General features: G+C 39.4%; 1 protein-coding gene across 2 annotated transcripts in view; it reads right to left on the bottom strand.

Annotated features, from left to right (window-relative positions):
* mdn1 (midasin AAA ATPase 1) overlaps nucleotides 1-15,983 on the bottom strand; it is a 191,258-nt gene that overhangs the window by 90,647 nt on the left and 84,628 nt on the right. For both annotated transcript variants that reach the window (XM_061928076.2, XM_072912214.1), the window contains exons 40-48: nucleotides 14,408-14,596; nucleotides 13,995-14,084; nucleotides 13,645-13,908; nucleotides 13,324-13,576; nucleotides 7,877-8,036; nucleotides 3,409-3,525; nucleotides 3,132-3,340; nucleotides 2,909-3,057; nucleotides 1,058-1,257 (exon numbers count right to left, since the gene is read on the bottom strand). In XM_061928076.2, the coding sequence (XP_061784060.2) occupies nucleotides 1,058-1,257; nucleotides 2,909-3,057; nucleotides 3,132-3,340; nucleotides 3,409-3,525; nucleotides 7,877-8,036; nucleotides 13,324-13,576; nucleotides 13,645-13,908; nucleotides 13,995-14,084; nucleotides 14,408-14,596 (1,631 nt within the window). The remainder of the gene's footprint in view (nucleotides 1-1,057; nucleotides 1,258-2,908; nucleotides 3,058-3,131; nucleotides 3,341-3,408; nucleotides 3,526-7,876; nucleotides 8,037-13,323; nucleotides 13,577-13,644; nucleotides 13,909-13,994; nucleotides 14,085-14,407; nucleotides 14,597-15,983) is intronic.

The raw sequence follows: 15,983 nt of genomic DNA, 5'->3' as shown, positions 1-15,983 counted from the left end.
AGTGTGTGAATGTGAGTGTGAATGTTGTCTGTCTATCTGTGTTGGCCCTGCGATGAGGTGGCGACTTGTCCAGGGTGTACGCCGCCTTCCGCCCGATTGTAGCTGAGATAGGCTCCAGCGCCCCCCGCGACCCCAAAGGGAATAAGCGGTAGAAAATGAATGGATGGATGGATTGTCAAGATGGTGGAGACTAGTAGGCAGAGCCCTTAACTTTGAAATCAAAGGACAACCACCCTTCTCCAGCACTTTAAACTGGCTAGCAGGCTACAGTAGGTACCACTGTAATTTCGCCTCATCCTTCATTTTAAGCGTGAGTGAAGAAGGCGTGAAAAATGCACTTCCCACCTGATAAGTCCAAAAGAGAAAGAGATGATACAGTATTATCTGCTCACAGATGGTACCTGGTGGTTGTTTGAGCACACTGCAGCTAGTCCTGAATAGTCCCACGCCTTCATGCTTCAGTCACACGCAAGACTCTCACAAGAATGAGGCAAAAATATACAGTGGTACCTACTGTAGTTGTTAGCCTTTTCAAGGGCTTATACTGGAAAATAGGCAAAATTTTCACGAGTATCAATAATCACAGAATTTTAAAAAATCATCAAAAATATATGTTGTAAGATGCACAGTAAGTCAGCTAATTTGGATTGCATGTGCTATTTTGGGGGGGGATTTGGGCCTGCCACAGATTTTTAGTTTTACGTATAATATTCAAATGCAGGTAATGTTTAATTTTGTCTTTAGAATATGATGTCGGCTCATAAAAATGAGTTGCAGGCTACAAATGGCTCATGGGTCACACTTTGAACACCACTGGGGTACTGTTACTTGCATAAAAACAGGTATTGACTATGTATTTGTAAGATAAATGTGTTGCTTCTTTAATGGACCAACAAGAACCTTAGTGACATGTGTGCACCAACATATTTAATATAAAACAACGGATTCCATGTAAATATGTCAAGTAGGATTTACTGTGCCGGCTGACCTTTTTACTTTGTTGAAACGTGGCTAAAAATATCAAAGACATCTATTGATATGTTGATTGAGTTCTCACCGTTTGCCCTGCAAACTGAGGGCGTTGAGGCAAAAAGACAACACCTGCCCATCACGGAGGACAGTCGAGAAGCATGAATCCTCTGTGGAGAGCAACGCGGATGGAAGGCTGTCAGGCCAAACGCCAGCACACAGTAACTCACTTCCCCAGTCCTCGTTGTCCAGGACTGTCAGCTTCTGCTCAATCACCTCCATGGCTAGCTGGAAAAATAACATTCATTGGAAATCAGCGCACACACTAGATTAGGTGTGTCATTCTGGTTTTCATTGGAGGGCCACATTGCAGTTCTGGCTGCTCTCAGAGGGCCGCATGTTACAGTGAATATATATGAATTATAATATGTAATCGCCTCATTATGTTATTACACAATTCCTTATGGAGCTCCATGTTTTACATACAAATTGATGGATAACATACTTGCTTTTGAAATCATAAGTGAGGGGGACAAGCATATAAAAATGTTAGGAAAATATGTTAATAATACAGAGGCGTCGTAACTTTTTACAAGAAGGGCCGCATAATAAAAAGTCAAAGTATGTTGATATATTTTGATTTGGTAAAAAATGCTAAACATACATACATTTAAGGACAAAGCTTAGTATCAACTTTGTGTTATAGGTGACAATGTGTACTATTAATTATTACACAGGTAAATACAAACAGTAAAAATAAATAAAAGAACAAAAAGACAATGTCATGAGAAAAAGCTGACATTTTGATACTAATAACTAATAATCTACTTTCACTTAAAACACAAAGCTGACCCTCAATTTTATCTTTAAAGTATAATTAATGTCATTGTTTTACAAAATAAATCTAAATGGCCCCTACATACTTAGACTTGTCAGTATGCAATCCTTCGTAGAAGACGTTTGGACACACCTGAGTTGTATTCAATGTTTAGAGTTTTTCGTATTACATTACATATTTTTGCTTTTTTACTATTATTGTTTTATCCAACAATATGCCTTTGGACACACCTGTGTTTATACAATATTTTTTTTGCATGTTCAGATTGTTCTCAAGTTTAAAAGACAATTGTATGCATTGCATGCAATTTTTCAGTCAAAATTGAAAGAGCGAATACATTTAGTAGGAAAAAATGAAGTTCTTTATTGATGCACTTTACTTCAAGGCTTTTGCGGGCCGCATAAAACAATGTGGCGGGCCAGAACTGGCCCCCGGGCCTTGAGTTTGACACCTGTGCACTAGATGATAATTCCTGAAATAATAGTTTAAGAGGTCCAGTTTAGGACATTTTATTGCAGGGTGTCCCCAAAGTCTAAAGACTACAGTAGTGTTAATTATGTTGTAGCAATAGCCTTTTGGACTGATTGAAATGTCAACACTGCACGGCTGTGTTTACATGCACATTGTAACATGGTGGTGCCGTGGTTATATCACCTCGGTTTGTCTGTGCGGAGTAATGCATGTGCTCCCCCGTGCTTGTGTGGGCTTTCTCCGCATACTCAAGTTTTCTCCCACATCCTAATAACATTCATTTAAAATATTCATTCATAATAATAATTCATTTAGAAATGTGCTTGTTTGAATGCTTGTTTGTATATATGTTGCAATTGACAAGCAACCTGTCCAAAGTGTACTCAAAGTTAGCTAGAATAGGCTGCAGCTCACCTGTGAGCCTTTTGAGACAATTAGTATAAAAACAGATGATTGGATTAATGGTTTGCACTGTAAATGACACCTCCATGAGCTCTCCTAAGTTGTTTTAAGGTCATTGGTCACCACCATCAGCATGTTCTTGTCAGTGTTTAAATGCAGTCTTTGCTGCTGTGTTCACTTGATGTTAAATGATTAAAGAGAAAGTAGCGCAGTGATGATAGGTTATACCTTCAGGTTGACTGTTGTGCGTTGACTGAATGCGTAAGCCTCTCCACAGGCATGTTTCAATGCACTTGGTAAATCCACACCTCTCTGCAGCTGGCAGGAAAGTAGGGTGGCGGCATGAAGAATGGAAGCCATTGACGAGGCAGGAGAATCTAAGAAAAGTGTGATTTTAATGTGCTAATTCTGCTGAGTGACTGCATACGGATGTTGTTTTGCAGATGCTCACCCCAGATGGCACCTTTGATGCTTGTATGTATGTCAATCAGCAAATTGCAAACACAGTCTCCCTTCACTCCTGCAGAGTGTAGCAATGTTTTCAAATCCATAGCATCCCAGGAGATTCCGTCATTTTCCCCAGGGATGTAAACCTCCACTCCTCTGTTCCTCATGGCTCTAGAGAGCTCTCCATGCACAGGGTCCATTGTCAGGAACAACCTGCTCAGCAGAAAGCACATATTTAATCATGCATAACGGATTAACAGCTATCAAATATTTAATACTACCTGAAATTAGGATGCGGAGTGATTTTCGGGGTGCTCCCATCTATTATCCCACGTTCATTAATGGTGAGAGATCCACCAGGTTCCAGCAGAGCATTGAGGCGATCCAGTACAGAGGCACTGAACACAATAAACACTTTAAATGGCTTCATTTTACAGAATCTGTATGCCAAGAGATCATTTTCAAACCCAGGAATGACAGAAAAAGACACTTCAATAGTGTGAATCCCAGCGCAGATGAAATAAAAGGAAATCCAGACACTAAATTCTCTTGATCAAGGCTCGGGAAAAGTCACAAGAAGTTGCAGAACACGGTAACACTCCACCACTCTGTCTCTTTTCCTTGCATCTATGCAAACGTGTTAATGTGAGTAGTCGGTAATGCACCCTACATATATATTTTTTAAGATAAATAAGAATCTTGTATTTCAACAAAAAAAGAGTTTGGAAAAAGATCTTCTGAAAACTACAATAATGACTACAGTTGAATCTGTTTATGTTGATGCCCCTTGGACTAGCTGACTGCCAATGTCAATGTAAGATGTTGTCCACGTAACCAGATTGGAAAGTGAAACTAGCCATTGCTTGCACAATCACTTAGGACTTGAAGCGGAACTGCACTTTTTTGGGGGAATTTTGACTATCGTTCACAATCATTATGAAAGACATGACGACGTAACGGGCACATTTATGATCACATGTAATATTTACATATTTTGATCATAAAATGAGGGGCGGTATAGCTCAGTTGGTAGAGGGGCCGTGCCAGCAACTTGAGGGTTGCAGGTTCGATCCCCGCTTCCGCCATCCGAGTTACTGCCGTTGTGTCCTTGGGCAAGACACTTTACCCACCTGCTCCCAGTGCCACCCACACTGGTTTAAATGTAACTTAGATATTGGGTTTCACAATGTAAAGCACTTTGAGTCACTTGAGAAAAAGCGCTATATAAATGTAATTCACTCACTCACTTAATTTTAAACATACGCGGCGCATTAATTTAAAAAACGCGTTGAGTTTGCTTTTTTTTTTCCTTCATCACTGATTTCTGCTCACTGCAGACTTTATGAGAGACAACAAACATAATAAAACATCACTTACTGTATAAGGTCCGCTGTCATTAGAATGTCTACTGCTCGAATGTTCATATATTCCCACTTAGATGAAAAATGTCTCATAATCCTCGCGAAGAAATGTGGTTGGGGGGACAAGTGCTTTTTGTGTCGTCCTTGCCAGTTCCAGGTCGGAAATGGCTGTCAAAGTGTCTTAACTTGTCGGATTATATTCTCAGCCATTTATTTTTCAGGTGAGAGGCATGATTTATGATCCAATATAAACTTGCAGGGAAGCGAGGAGCAGCAGACCAATCGATGATGTAAACACAGGCACACCTGGAAATATCCACGGCGCCACTCTAAATAGTTTGTCTGCGTTAGCATTTATAATAATAGTATCACTAAAACTTAGTTAAAATTCAAGTCACGAAATGTAAATTGGGTATTGTTGGCGCTTTTTGAAAGGTTATCTATTGGATTTTATGGGCGGACTAGTGGAGCTCCCATTGGCTTCGCAGTAAGCAGACTTTTATTTGCATTTATTTAATATTTAGAATGCACTAAAAAAAATCCATCCGTCGTCATCTCTATCATAACGATTGTAAACGGTAGGCAAAATTCCCCAAAAAAGTGTAGTTCCCCTTTAAAACATAACGAAAATGCATGATAATAAAAAATCTAGGTCAATATTGCGTACCTACTTTGCACTGAACAGGAAGTCTTTATCTGTAGCATGTGTAGACAGTAGTTACGTTGCTGAAGTTAACATTACTTCACCAAAAATGATTCCCGGGCGTGGCCACCGCTGCTGCCCACTGCTCCCCTCACCTCCCAAGGGGTGATCAAGGGTGATGGGTCCAATGCAGAGAATAATTTCGCCACACATAGTGTGTGTGTGACAATCATTGGAACTTTAACTTTTAACTTACAACACGTAGAAATACCTCTCATTTTATGGCGACGAAAGCAGTTGTTCAAGTTTACAATAAGCGGGCTCTTTTTTGTACCAAGACTTTGGTCGGTGGACATAAGACAGGTTGTCGACATGAGCAGGACCGACTTAAACAGACATTTACGTACCTATGTAGAGAGGGCTAACTTTCGACTGTTCTTCAAGCATTATTCTGGTCTTTTCCTGCCCTGAGTATTTAAACTACCGTAACCCGACAAAATACACACACATGCGCGCATTAGTTACAGTATGTTAGTGTGTCAATTTGGCAACGTTTAGCTCCTGACATTAGACATCATGAAATTAATAGTCTAGCCCACGTTGGATCCACTGTGGACTGGACTTTCACAATATTATGTCAGACCCACTTGCTTTCGGTCTCCCCTAGAGGGGAGGGGGGTTACCCAAATATGCGGTCCTCTCCAAGGTTTCTCATAGTCATTCACATCAACGTCCCACTGGGGTGAGTTTTTCCTTGCCCTTATGTGGGCTCTGTACCGAGGATGTCGTTGTGGCTTGTGCAACCCTTTGAGACACTTGTGATTTAGGGCTATATAAATTAACATTGATTGATTGTAACAAAAACATTTTTTTTTCCAATTTAATTAGTAATAGTAAGAAACTTTATTTTATTTAATCTGTTCTTTTAAACGACAAATGTCCTATTCACTCTATCATGATTAGGACCGCGATTGGCATCGTAGAGTGAAACCTGGAGCTGTCGTGATGACCGTGGTAAATCGCATCTGGTCTTGACAAGTCGTGGCAATCCTATAAAATTTTTGGATGGTTCAGAAAATTGCCACGATCAACATGCCTACATTTCTGAGATTGCGATCGCATCAGAACATGTCAGAACACCACCAATCATGGTGCCTAATAATCGGGATCAATTTGAAAAAAATAAAAAAGCTCCACCCTGCTGAGTTGCAATGTGACATGGTCTGTTACGCACAATTAGATAACTATCAGATGACCTGAGAAAAGTACATCACAATCAGAAACGCTTAGATCACCTCCCAACTGCCTGTTCTGGCTCATAAACTGTAGCTGCTCTTCTTCTTGCACAAGGGCAGTGATGTAAGCATACATTGCATCAGAAAAGTAATTACAGCGCTTCATTTTTGTATGTTTTACTTCTTACTTTTTTTTTTTAATCCAACCATCTATTTTCTACCGCTTGTCCCTTTCGGGGTCGCGGTGGGTGCTGGAGCCTATTAAATTTGCAAAAACATCAAGAAAACGTTTTCACATTGTCATTACCTGGGTATTGTGTGTGGAATTTTGAGGACACAAATCAATTTATTCCATGTTGGAATAGGGCTGTAACATAACAAAATGTGGAAAAAGCGAAGGGCTGTCAATACTTTTCAGATGCAGTGTAGAAATAGCATGCTAAATGTGATGTTGTCTTCATCAGGAGCTCCTGACATAGTGAACGTCATCGACGAAATGAGCCAGGAGGACCATACATCGGTCTCATTTATATGCCAGGTCTCCAATCGGCGCCCACAATTGTTTCTAATTGAACATAATTGACGTATGAGAATGTACGGGAACGCATCAAATCAGCGCTCCAGTTGCATCTAAACGGGTCATTCATTACGTCAAAATTTAACTTATTAAATCGTCTTCAGAGGTGAAATTTGACCACATTTACCACAGCAGCTATGAGTAGGCATTTGTTGACAGTGTGAACGTGGCATTATGGTAACACAGAGTATGCGAGCTGGTAGTAGTGTTCTTGTATGTTTTAAAACAATGTCATTTAATGCGAGTGGCATACAGCTTCCTTAAGCAGATACAATACAGGCCAAAAGTTTGGACACACCTTCTCATTCAATGTATTTTCAGCTCATCGAGGGAATGCCAAGAGTGTGCAGAACACTAATCAGAGCAAAGGGTGGCTATTTTGAAGAAACTAGAATATAAAACATGTTTTCAGTTTTTTTGTTAAGTACATAACTCCACATGTATTCATTCATAGGTTTGATGCCTTCAGTGACAATCTACAATAGTCACAAAAGTAAAGAAAAGGCATTGAATGAGAAGGTGTGTCCAAACTTTTGGCCTGTACTATATGTTCTTGTGTTGTGTTATGTCTGTTCTAGCATGACTTCAAAAGTGCAGATAGGTATGGTTGGAGAGAAAAAAAACATGACTGAAGCATGCAGAACCCTGACCTCAACCCCATAAAAAGGTTTGTAAAGATACAGCCAATGTTACTTGTCAAAGGCTGAGGTCCAACAGTGACCTCGGAAATCTTTTGTATGATCTAACCAAATTTCTCAAGACAAATGCCCCCAAAAAACTTTCACAGCTGCAAAGATGTGAAGTAGCATACATTTTTCTATGATCCCAGCTCCTATAGATATATGGATAATGTTGACCATTTGGATTGGACACTTGGAATAACATGAACAGTAGTTCTGCCAAAATCTGTAATGAAGAGTAAGTACTGCTTACCTGCAGAAGTTAACATTGTCCATGAGCAACCAGTCGCCAGCCTGCAGGGCTTGGATCAGCATTCCATCCAACCACTCAAAGCCTCCACTGTTCCGGGCATCCTCCAGCTGGACCATCCGCTCTTTCAGCAGCCTGAAGTCCAGTTTCAGCTTTGACATATCTAGAGGTTTAGGAAATTATATGACGAAATGATGCAATACTGTCTAAATATTTGCATACTGTATATGTTTTTTTTACGATGCCACGACAATATTGTCATTGGAGATTTGTTACATACCAACAGTGTCAGGTGTCAAGCACAAAGACAATGCATGTACTGCTTTAAATACTATACATAAATGATGTTTTTCTCTGCATGTACAAGGTCGACATGGATGATGATGGTAAAAAAGTAAAGATTTTGAAGGGTAGTGTAGTGCAGGGGTGTCAAACTCATTTTAGCTCAGGGGCCGCATGAAAGAAAATCTGTGACACGCGGGCCGGACTTCTAAAATCATGGCATTAAAACTAAAAACTAAAAACAACTTCAGATTTTTTTCTTACTTTGACCAAAAGTAGAACAAACACATTCTGAAAACATTACAATAAAAATATAGAAAAAAATACCTGCAGTGGTAAAGTTTAGATCCATGAAGGAAAGAAGAAAGTGAATGAATGTTTATAACTGAATACATTTACATATGCATACAAATGTGTTTCCTTTTGTAATTTTTTTTTTAATTAATTATTTAACGTTTATGAAAACCTTTTTCCAAAAGACAATATAGAATGTGAGATATAACAGGATAATGCATACATTTATCATTTGTTTTCAAACAGGTTACAAAAAAGTGGGACCCCAAAAATTTACTACGGGACCCCATTTTTATGACTTGATGGGGTCCCTGGGACCCCATTATGAAAATTCCTAGCGCCAACACTGATGGAGTGTTGGTGCGTGCAAAACAGCAGCAGGCAGCTGTGGCCTGCGGGTCGGTTCTAATACTAATCAAATATCATCCCGGGGGCCATAGATAACTCATTCCTTGACTTTGACACCCCTGGTATAGTGTATAGAATAGAGGAGGGAATCTTTGGGCAACTCATGATTCAATTACCATCCAGGGCCTATGATCTATTATAAATTGAATATTGGTATATCTTTAATTATTGTATTTACTTAACAATAATGTATATCACACATTTATTATTTCATTTAGTGTGTGTGTACCCATTCATATCAACAGTTTTGCTGCACTGTGTGGCTATTATTCTCTCTCCTAACTTAATCAAAACAACTTGCTAATTTCCTCTTCTTAGCTGGTTACTCTTTGCTGTAAAGTGGTTCCAGTTAGACTTCTGTTGACGTGTACAAAGTACTTATTGTTTTGTTGGTTCATTACTTCACATTCAAGCTAGATTAGCGGTTAGCCCTCTCCCTCTTGTTGTACTACTTCCACATCTTAGAACCATCTAATTACTTTGTTTAACATACTTAAATAATTGGTATAGGTTGTATTCACTCATGTGACTTTTGAACGAAAGTAAACAAAGTAGTGGTCTACCAAACCAACATGGCGACTGTGCAGCAAACAGACTGTGAACTATCGGAGTATGCAAGGAGCCTAGATCTTACCACTAAAACCAGATACGAGCTAAAAATTCAAACTATGCAATATAATTGATCCATATTAGAGATCAAAAAAGATTTGTTGAGTGATCTCAAGGAGTATCTATCTGTATGTGTATCTATATCTGTCGGTCGCGTTCCCAGACACGTTGAACTATCTGGTGCTCCAGACATTATTCTACACTACAAAACAGATGAAAACTTGAAAAAACATGGAGGTCTACAACATTTTTGTGTGTGGCTGGGTCAAGGAAATATATATCAAGACTCTCCCGGATAAATCATGCATCGGTTTTGCACGGGTAATGTTGCATTTCACGTCTACAACCATGTTTGTTGCCTTATTGATGTTGCACGCGGCGTTTTTTTCCTACCTTCATCAGAATATGAATCTCATTGTTGTGTATGTGCTGAAAGCTTCATTTAGATTGCTGCCTTTGGTAAAAGCCTTACTTTTTTGGGTTTTGCAGACATTTGCTTTCTTTTATTTAAACTCGCCGAGTTGGTGCTTTTGGAAACACCCGTAGCAAAAATGCGTTTAAAAGAACTCCGAAACAAGATAAAATACAAATAACATGAAGATAATAATTTGATGGGAAATACTAAACGTTAAAAGTATATTACACAAAGATTTAACAAAGCGATCACTGCAAACACTTGCGTTCTTCGACTCTGCTCCCTTGGACTGGAGTGCGTGACCCTTTTCTGTCGTCTTTTGTAAAATCTTGCACTCTTTCGCCCTTCCTGATTACCTCTCAAGGAACTCTGACGAAACGTTTATCCTTTTTGTGATTTCAACTGTTCCAACAGGCTAAAACAATGCAAGCATAGGGCCTTTTTCTACAAGAAAGGCAAAATGCCGCCCAGAACGCAATGACAACAGACGCTCGCTGGCCCACCACTTCAAGCCTCGCATAGTTAATGAGACGAACATGAAGTCAGGTGAATACAACCTTTATGGACGTTTGTCCATCAATTCAGAATCGTCCATGTAAATTTTGCTCTATAGGCATATTTATAACCCACTTCCAGAGTGTGTATACAAGCAGTTCGTTTGTGGAGGTATTACCTTTATTTATTTAATTAAAAACCCTCTATGCCTCGCCCACTCCAAAAGCATTAGAATTTAGCTTCAGAAAACGAGCAATGTTAAAGATGAAAAATTAAAATACATCCAAAAGATATGAAACTTTATGTATTTAGCAGGACTAAAAATATAATAAAAGTTGCTGTATAAACTTGGAAAACAGATGAGGCATGAGAAGCTGACCAACAATGATTGGAATAAATAAAATAAATAATAAAAAATATATATATATTTTTTTTAATAGTTTTACCACTGCGAGTACACTACTACCACAGAGAAATTAGTGCATGCTTACTGTATGTAATAGTATGATTTTACTAGTAAACATCTCATATTTTGAAAATGTAATTTTGTTTATAGATTATATGCAATCTGTTGTTGTGTTCCCTAATTTGAGTGTACATAAATGAAGGTGTGTGTTGCTGAGTCTGACTTGGACATAATCTGGTTTGTACATAAATGCTTATTTTGAAAATGTAACTTTGTTTATAGATTATATGCAATCTGTTGTGTTCCCTAATTTTCAGTGTACATAAATGAAGGTGTGTGTTGCTGAGCCCGACCTGGACATAATCCGGACTGGACCTGGTTTTAAGAACCCTTTAAACAATCTAATTTCATTGACAACCTGGTCTGGTGAAGATAAGGTTAGATAGAATAAGATAAATAAATAAAAAACATTTTCTTGAATAAAAAAGAAAGTAAAACAATATAAAAACAATTACATAAAAAATAGTAATTAATGAAAATGTTAGTGGACCAGCAGCACACACAATCATGTGTGCTTCAAGGACTATATCCCTTGCAGACTGTATTGTTCTATATTGTAGGAATCAGAAATTTAATAACAGAAATAAACAACCCCTTTGGTGTGAATTAGTGTGAATGTGTGTAAATGGGGGAGGGTTTTTTTTGAGTTGGTGCACTAATTAAAGTGTATCTTGTGTTTTTTATGTTGATTTCATAAAAAATAAATAAATAAATAAAACATTTTTTTTTTTAAACATCTCATATTGATCTCATTTGGCAATTGGCGCCAATTTACCTACATAACACTCCTTTGGGTGGTAAAGTGATCCTTGTATAGTTGTGCAAGTGTTTGTGGCGTTTCAGCAGCTTTTGACACAGACTTATCCCGGATTTTTGACTTTTACATTATTATTCCATTCATTTTCACCATAATGTTAACAAATGCTTCCCTCCTCAATGGCTCCACATTTGGGTCCCAAATATTTTGTTTCCATCCTTCGGCTTCGACCATGATCATTCTGAAGCCACAAAATGACTTGCACTTACCCATCTTATGCATGTAATTCGGCTTTGCTGTGGGCTTTCGTTAAGTTTTCTCCACAATTATGCTAAGCTGTAACAACACACCGCTGTGCGCGCACAGCACACTAGAAGGTGCGCAATTAGTTCTGACCGGGGCAGCAAAGGTAGCTTACTTTAGTTCTGTTTTGTAGTTACCGTACGTTATAGCGTCCTCAAAAATCTGAACATTTAAAAGCAAGACTGAGATTTATGCATTTTTAAAATAAGGAAATGTAAGTAGATTTTTAAGACCTTTTATGAGATTGAAGGAGAATTTTAGACATTTTAAGGCTTTAAGTTCAAATTGTTGGATTAAAAGCTTTTTAAAACCCCGCGGATACCCTGTATTAGCAACTGAAAAATAAAACAAAATGTACCAAAATCAGAGAAAATGTAGGAGCATTTGGATGTGCTTTTCTGGGGGTGACAAAGTACCAGGTAAATTGGAATACAATATTTGTAAAAGATTAATCAGTCAAATATTTGGCATTAATGAGTGATCAAGTGTAAAAAAAATAAATAAATAAATCCATCCATCCATTTTTCTACCGCTTGTCCCTCTCGGGATGGCGGGAGTGGCTGGAGCCTATCCCAGCTGCATTAAGGCGGAAGGCGAGATACACCCTGAACAAGTCAAAATAATAATAAATACAAAATAAAATAATTCTCACCAATAACATATATAATATAATAATCCAACTAAATTATTACAGCTTGGGAGTGATTTTTTTCCTTGTTAAAAATTAGTTAAAAAAGGAAATGGATAGAATATATAGTAGAATAACGAGCAGTAAAAGACTGCTCGTTATTCTACTATATATGTTTAACGGCTCTTTTGCAGGAACGCTTCTCAAGATTCGGATCTCTAGAAAAGATCGTGAATAACTTTAATATAGTTTGTAGTTCAGGTCCCTGGCATGCCAAACAATAGGAAGCCATAACAAGAAGAAACACTGTTGCCAACTTAGCAACTTTGTCACTAATGAGGCAAGCTCGAGTTACACACTGAGGCAAACTTGGAAGAGTTCATTAATTGCAACTCTAAACTTTGCAAATATTAAATTACACTGCACAAAGAAACAATGGCTTTCCCACTAAATATGGACATACATTTAAAACCAGAAAATGGCATACGCCTAGTAAAAATTCAGTTGTAATCAGACCCCTGGAGATACTCTTTTTCAAATGGGTGTTTAGTGTGAACTATTGTGAATTGTTCTGGTCTGTTTGGACACTTTTTGAGAGTGACGTAAAAGTATCGCTCCTCTAAATAACCTGCTGTGGAAAACTCCCCAATCTAAAATAATTTAAAACGTTATTTGTAACATGAAAAAAAGCACAAAAAAAAGGGACAGAAGAAAGTGAATTTATATTTCTAAACATTTGTTTGGCTTCACATGTTTTTTGCTCACTTTTTTACTATGCAAATTAAATGGTTACCTGTAAACACTTTGAGTTTTCTGTTCAGCTTTTCCAGGAGGAGAAGGATGACTTCCAGTTTGTTTATGGCCTCAGAATTGACGCTGACCAAGGCTTGCTCCTTCAGCCACTGGCAAAACAGGCCCCACGTACGCAGCAGAAACTCTGTCTCTTTAAGGCTCGCATCCAGCAAAGACAAGCTATGTCGTGTTACCAGGGCAACCAAGTAGTCGACACTTTGAAGAACATGTTGCCATGGCCGCATGATATCCACCTAGAAAAAGATTGTCAGGTTGAATCTTTAGACAAAGATGGCACACTACAAAATGAGTTCTAAGGTACCTGTTCAAAACCTCCCAGCAACTCCGTCGTGTCCATGGTACTGTTCATTGCCATGACTCGGAGGCGGTTTCCTGTCAGGACAGCCAGGAGTTTCACCAGGCTGGTCTTTCCACTGCCCATTGGCCCAACCAGTATGGTCATCCAGCCCATTTCAACACATTTCATCAGGGACTCAAGTGGTCTCAGTGCTTGGTGTGTGATGGACAAAGGAGGATCCAAGCATACATGGGCTCCACCTTTACGCTGCAGGACAGAAAACCCCACCTAAAAGAATATGTTTAACAGAGAAGAAAAAATCAATCTTTTTTGCCAGTTGTTGCAGGAAAACTTGCTTTGACATGTTCACTTACTTGCAAGTTGCGTGGTGTCATATGAAATTGTCTAGAACATGTGTAGGACTTAAAGTCCTCCCCAAACACTTTCCTGAAAACAGCCAATACCTGTGTGGGACAAGTAGAGGCTCAACAATTAAACATCATATTTCAAACGAATTACCATTATAAATCTTTTACAGATTTCAGGTACTGTATATGCAGATCATAGGCGTGCTTGCACCTTTACTCAGAGGGCAACCAATCAAATATAACTATGATCAAAGTGATCCCATGCTCTTGGTATAGTGGTAAAGATTCCATTGCGATATAAAATTTCACAAACGTGGTAAAGCTGAGTAAACAGTAGCTGCACAGTGATGTGTAAGAAGAGGGGGATTCAGACAACTTTTTGGGGTCACTTGCATTAACAAAGGGTTAAAACAGACTACCTGTGCCTTATCAGCCTCGGTTCTCATCCTCTCTGCATACACCAAAGCCACATGCTGACCAGGGTTAATAAATCCCGGCGACTGGTCTGCCTGAATTAGCTGACACCAGCGGAATATGTCACGCAGGTTGAACTCCCAGGGGCTTCCTTTCTGACCCCAATGTCGCTGGACACTCACCTCCTGGACAAGCTATAACAAGGTGATGTAGAAAAACAGGATGAATGTGGTCAAACTTTTCAGTGTGTATTTGACAACACTTAAACATAATGTAAGAATCATAACACAGATATTATTTTTTAATAAATAAACTTGATGTGAAACTATTCAGAGAAGCAAGATGAAGATGGCTTTAAAAGGAAGAAATACGTTCTTGAAAAGTGGAACAAAAAGTGCTCAACAGTGAGTCAAACGGATTTGGATATGATGGATTTGTGGCAGGAAGTATAGTTTCCATTGTATTACTGTTAAGTTTGAGATGCTTGACAGAAAACCAAGAATGAATTCCCTAAATAAAGCCAGAGAGAAATGGGTGAAATTGATTAAGCACGATAATTCAAATGGTGAAAATGTGTATAGCAACGGAAATGTATTTAAAATTTAGGGTGGCCACTTGAAGTTTACATCCATACATTCATCGTGGAAAGAGATATGTTCATTTTGGGCCCTTGAGGGTTGATTTGAACTGTTCTCTTTCCAACACAATGTACATCTTCATTGACTTGCAAAAAACAAGAATTGGAAACACAGGTATAACAGCGGGATCATCTCTAATTTAGAAAGGTAAAAATGAACATTGGGGTTTAAATGTATACATACAGAGTACCCTCACTAATACGTAATTGGTTAATGTCACTTCGCAAGTTTCGACTTGACCTGACATTTTGTAGCACAATCAAAAATCCATCCATCCATCCATTTTCTTCCGCTTATCCGAGGTCGGGTCGCGGGGGCAGCAGCCTAAGCAGGGAAGCCCAGACTTCCCTCTCCCCAGCCACTTCGTCCAGCTCCTCCCGGGGGATCCCGAGGCGTTCCCAGGCCAGCCGGGAGACATAGTCTTCCCAACGTGTCCTGGGTCTTCCTCGTGGCCTCCTACCGGTTGGACGTGCCCTAAACACCTCCCTAGGGAGGCGCTCGGGTGGCATCCTGACCAGATGCCCGAACCACCTCATCTGGCTCCTCTCGATGTGGAGGAGCAGCGGCTTTACTTTGAGCTCCCCCCGGATGACAGAGCTTCTCACCCTATCTCTAAGGGAGAGCCCCGCCACCCGGCGGAGGAAACTCATTTCGGCCGCTTGTACCCGTGATCTTGTCCTTTCGGTCATAACCCAAAGCTCATGACCATAGGTGAGGATGGGAACGTAGATCGACCGGTAAATTGAGAGCTTTGCCTTCCGGCTCAGCTCTTTCTTCACCACAACGGATCGATACAGCGGCCGCATTACTGAAGTCGCCGCACCGATCCGCCTGTCGATCTCACAATCCACTCTTCCCTCACTCGTGAACAAGACTCCGAGGTACTTTAACTCCTCCACTTGGGGCAAGATCTCCTCCCCAACCCCGAGATGGCACTCCACCC

This window comes from Nerophis lumbriciformis, linkage group LG34 (assembly GCF_033978685.3).
Source record: "Nerophis lumbriciformis linkage group LG34, RoL_Nlum_v2.1, whole genome shotgun sequence".
NCBI classification, from domain to species: Eukaryota; Metazoa; Chordata; class Actinopteri; order Syngnathiformes; family Syngnathidae; genus Nerophis; species Nerophis lumbriciformis.
This window is presented reverse-complemented; position numbering and strand designations above follow the sequence as displayed.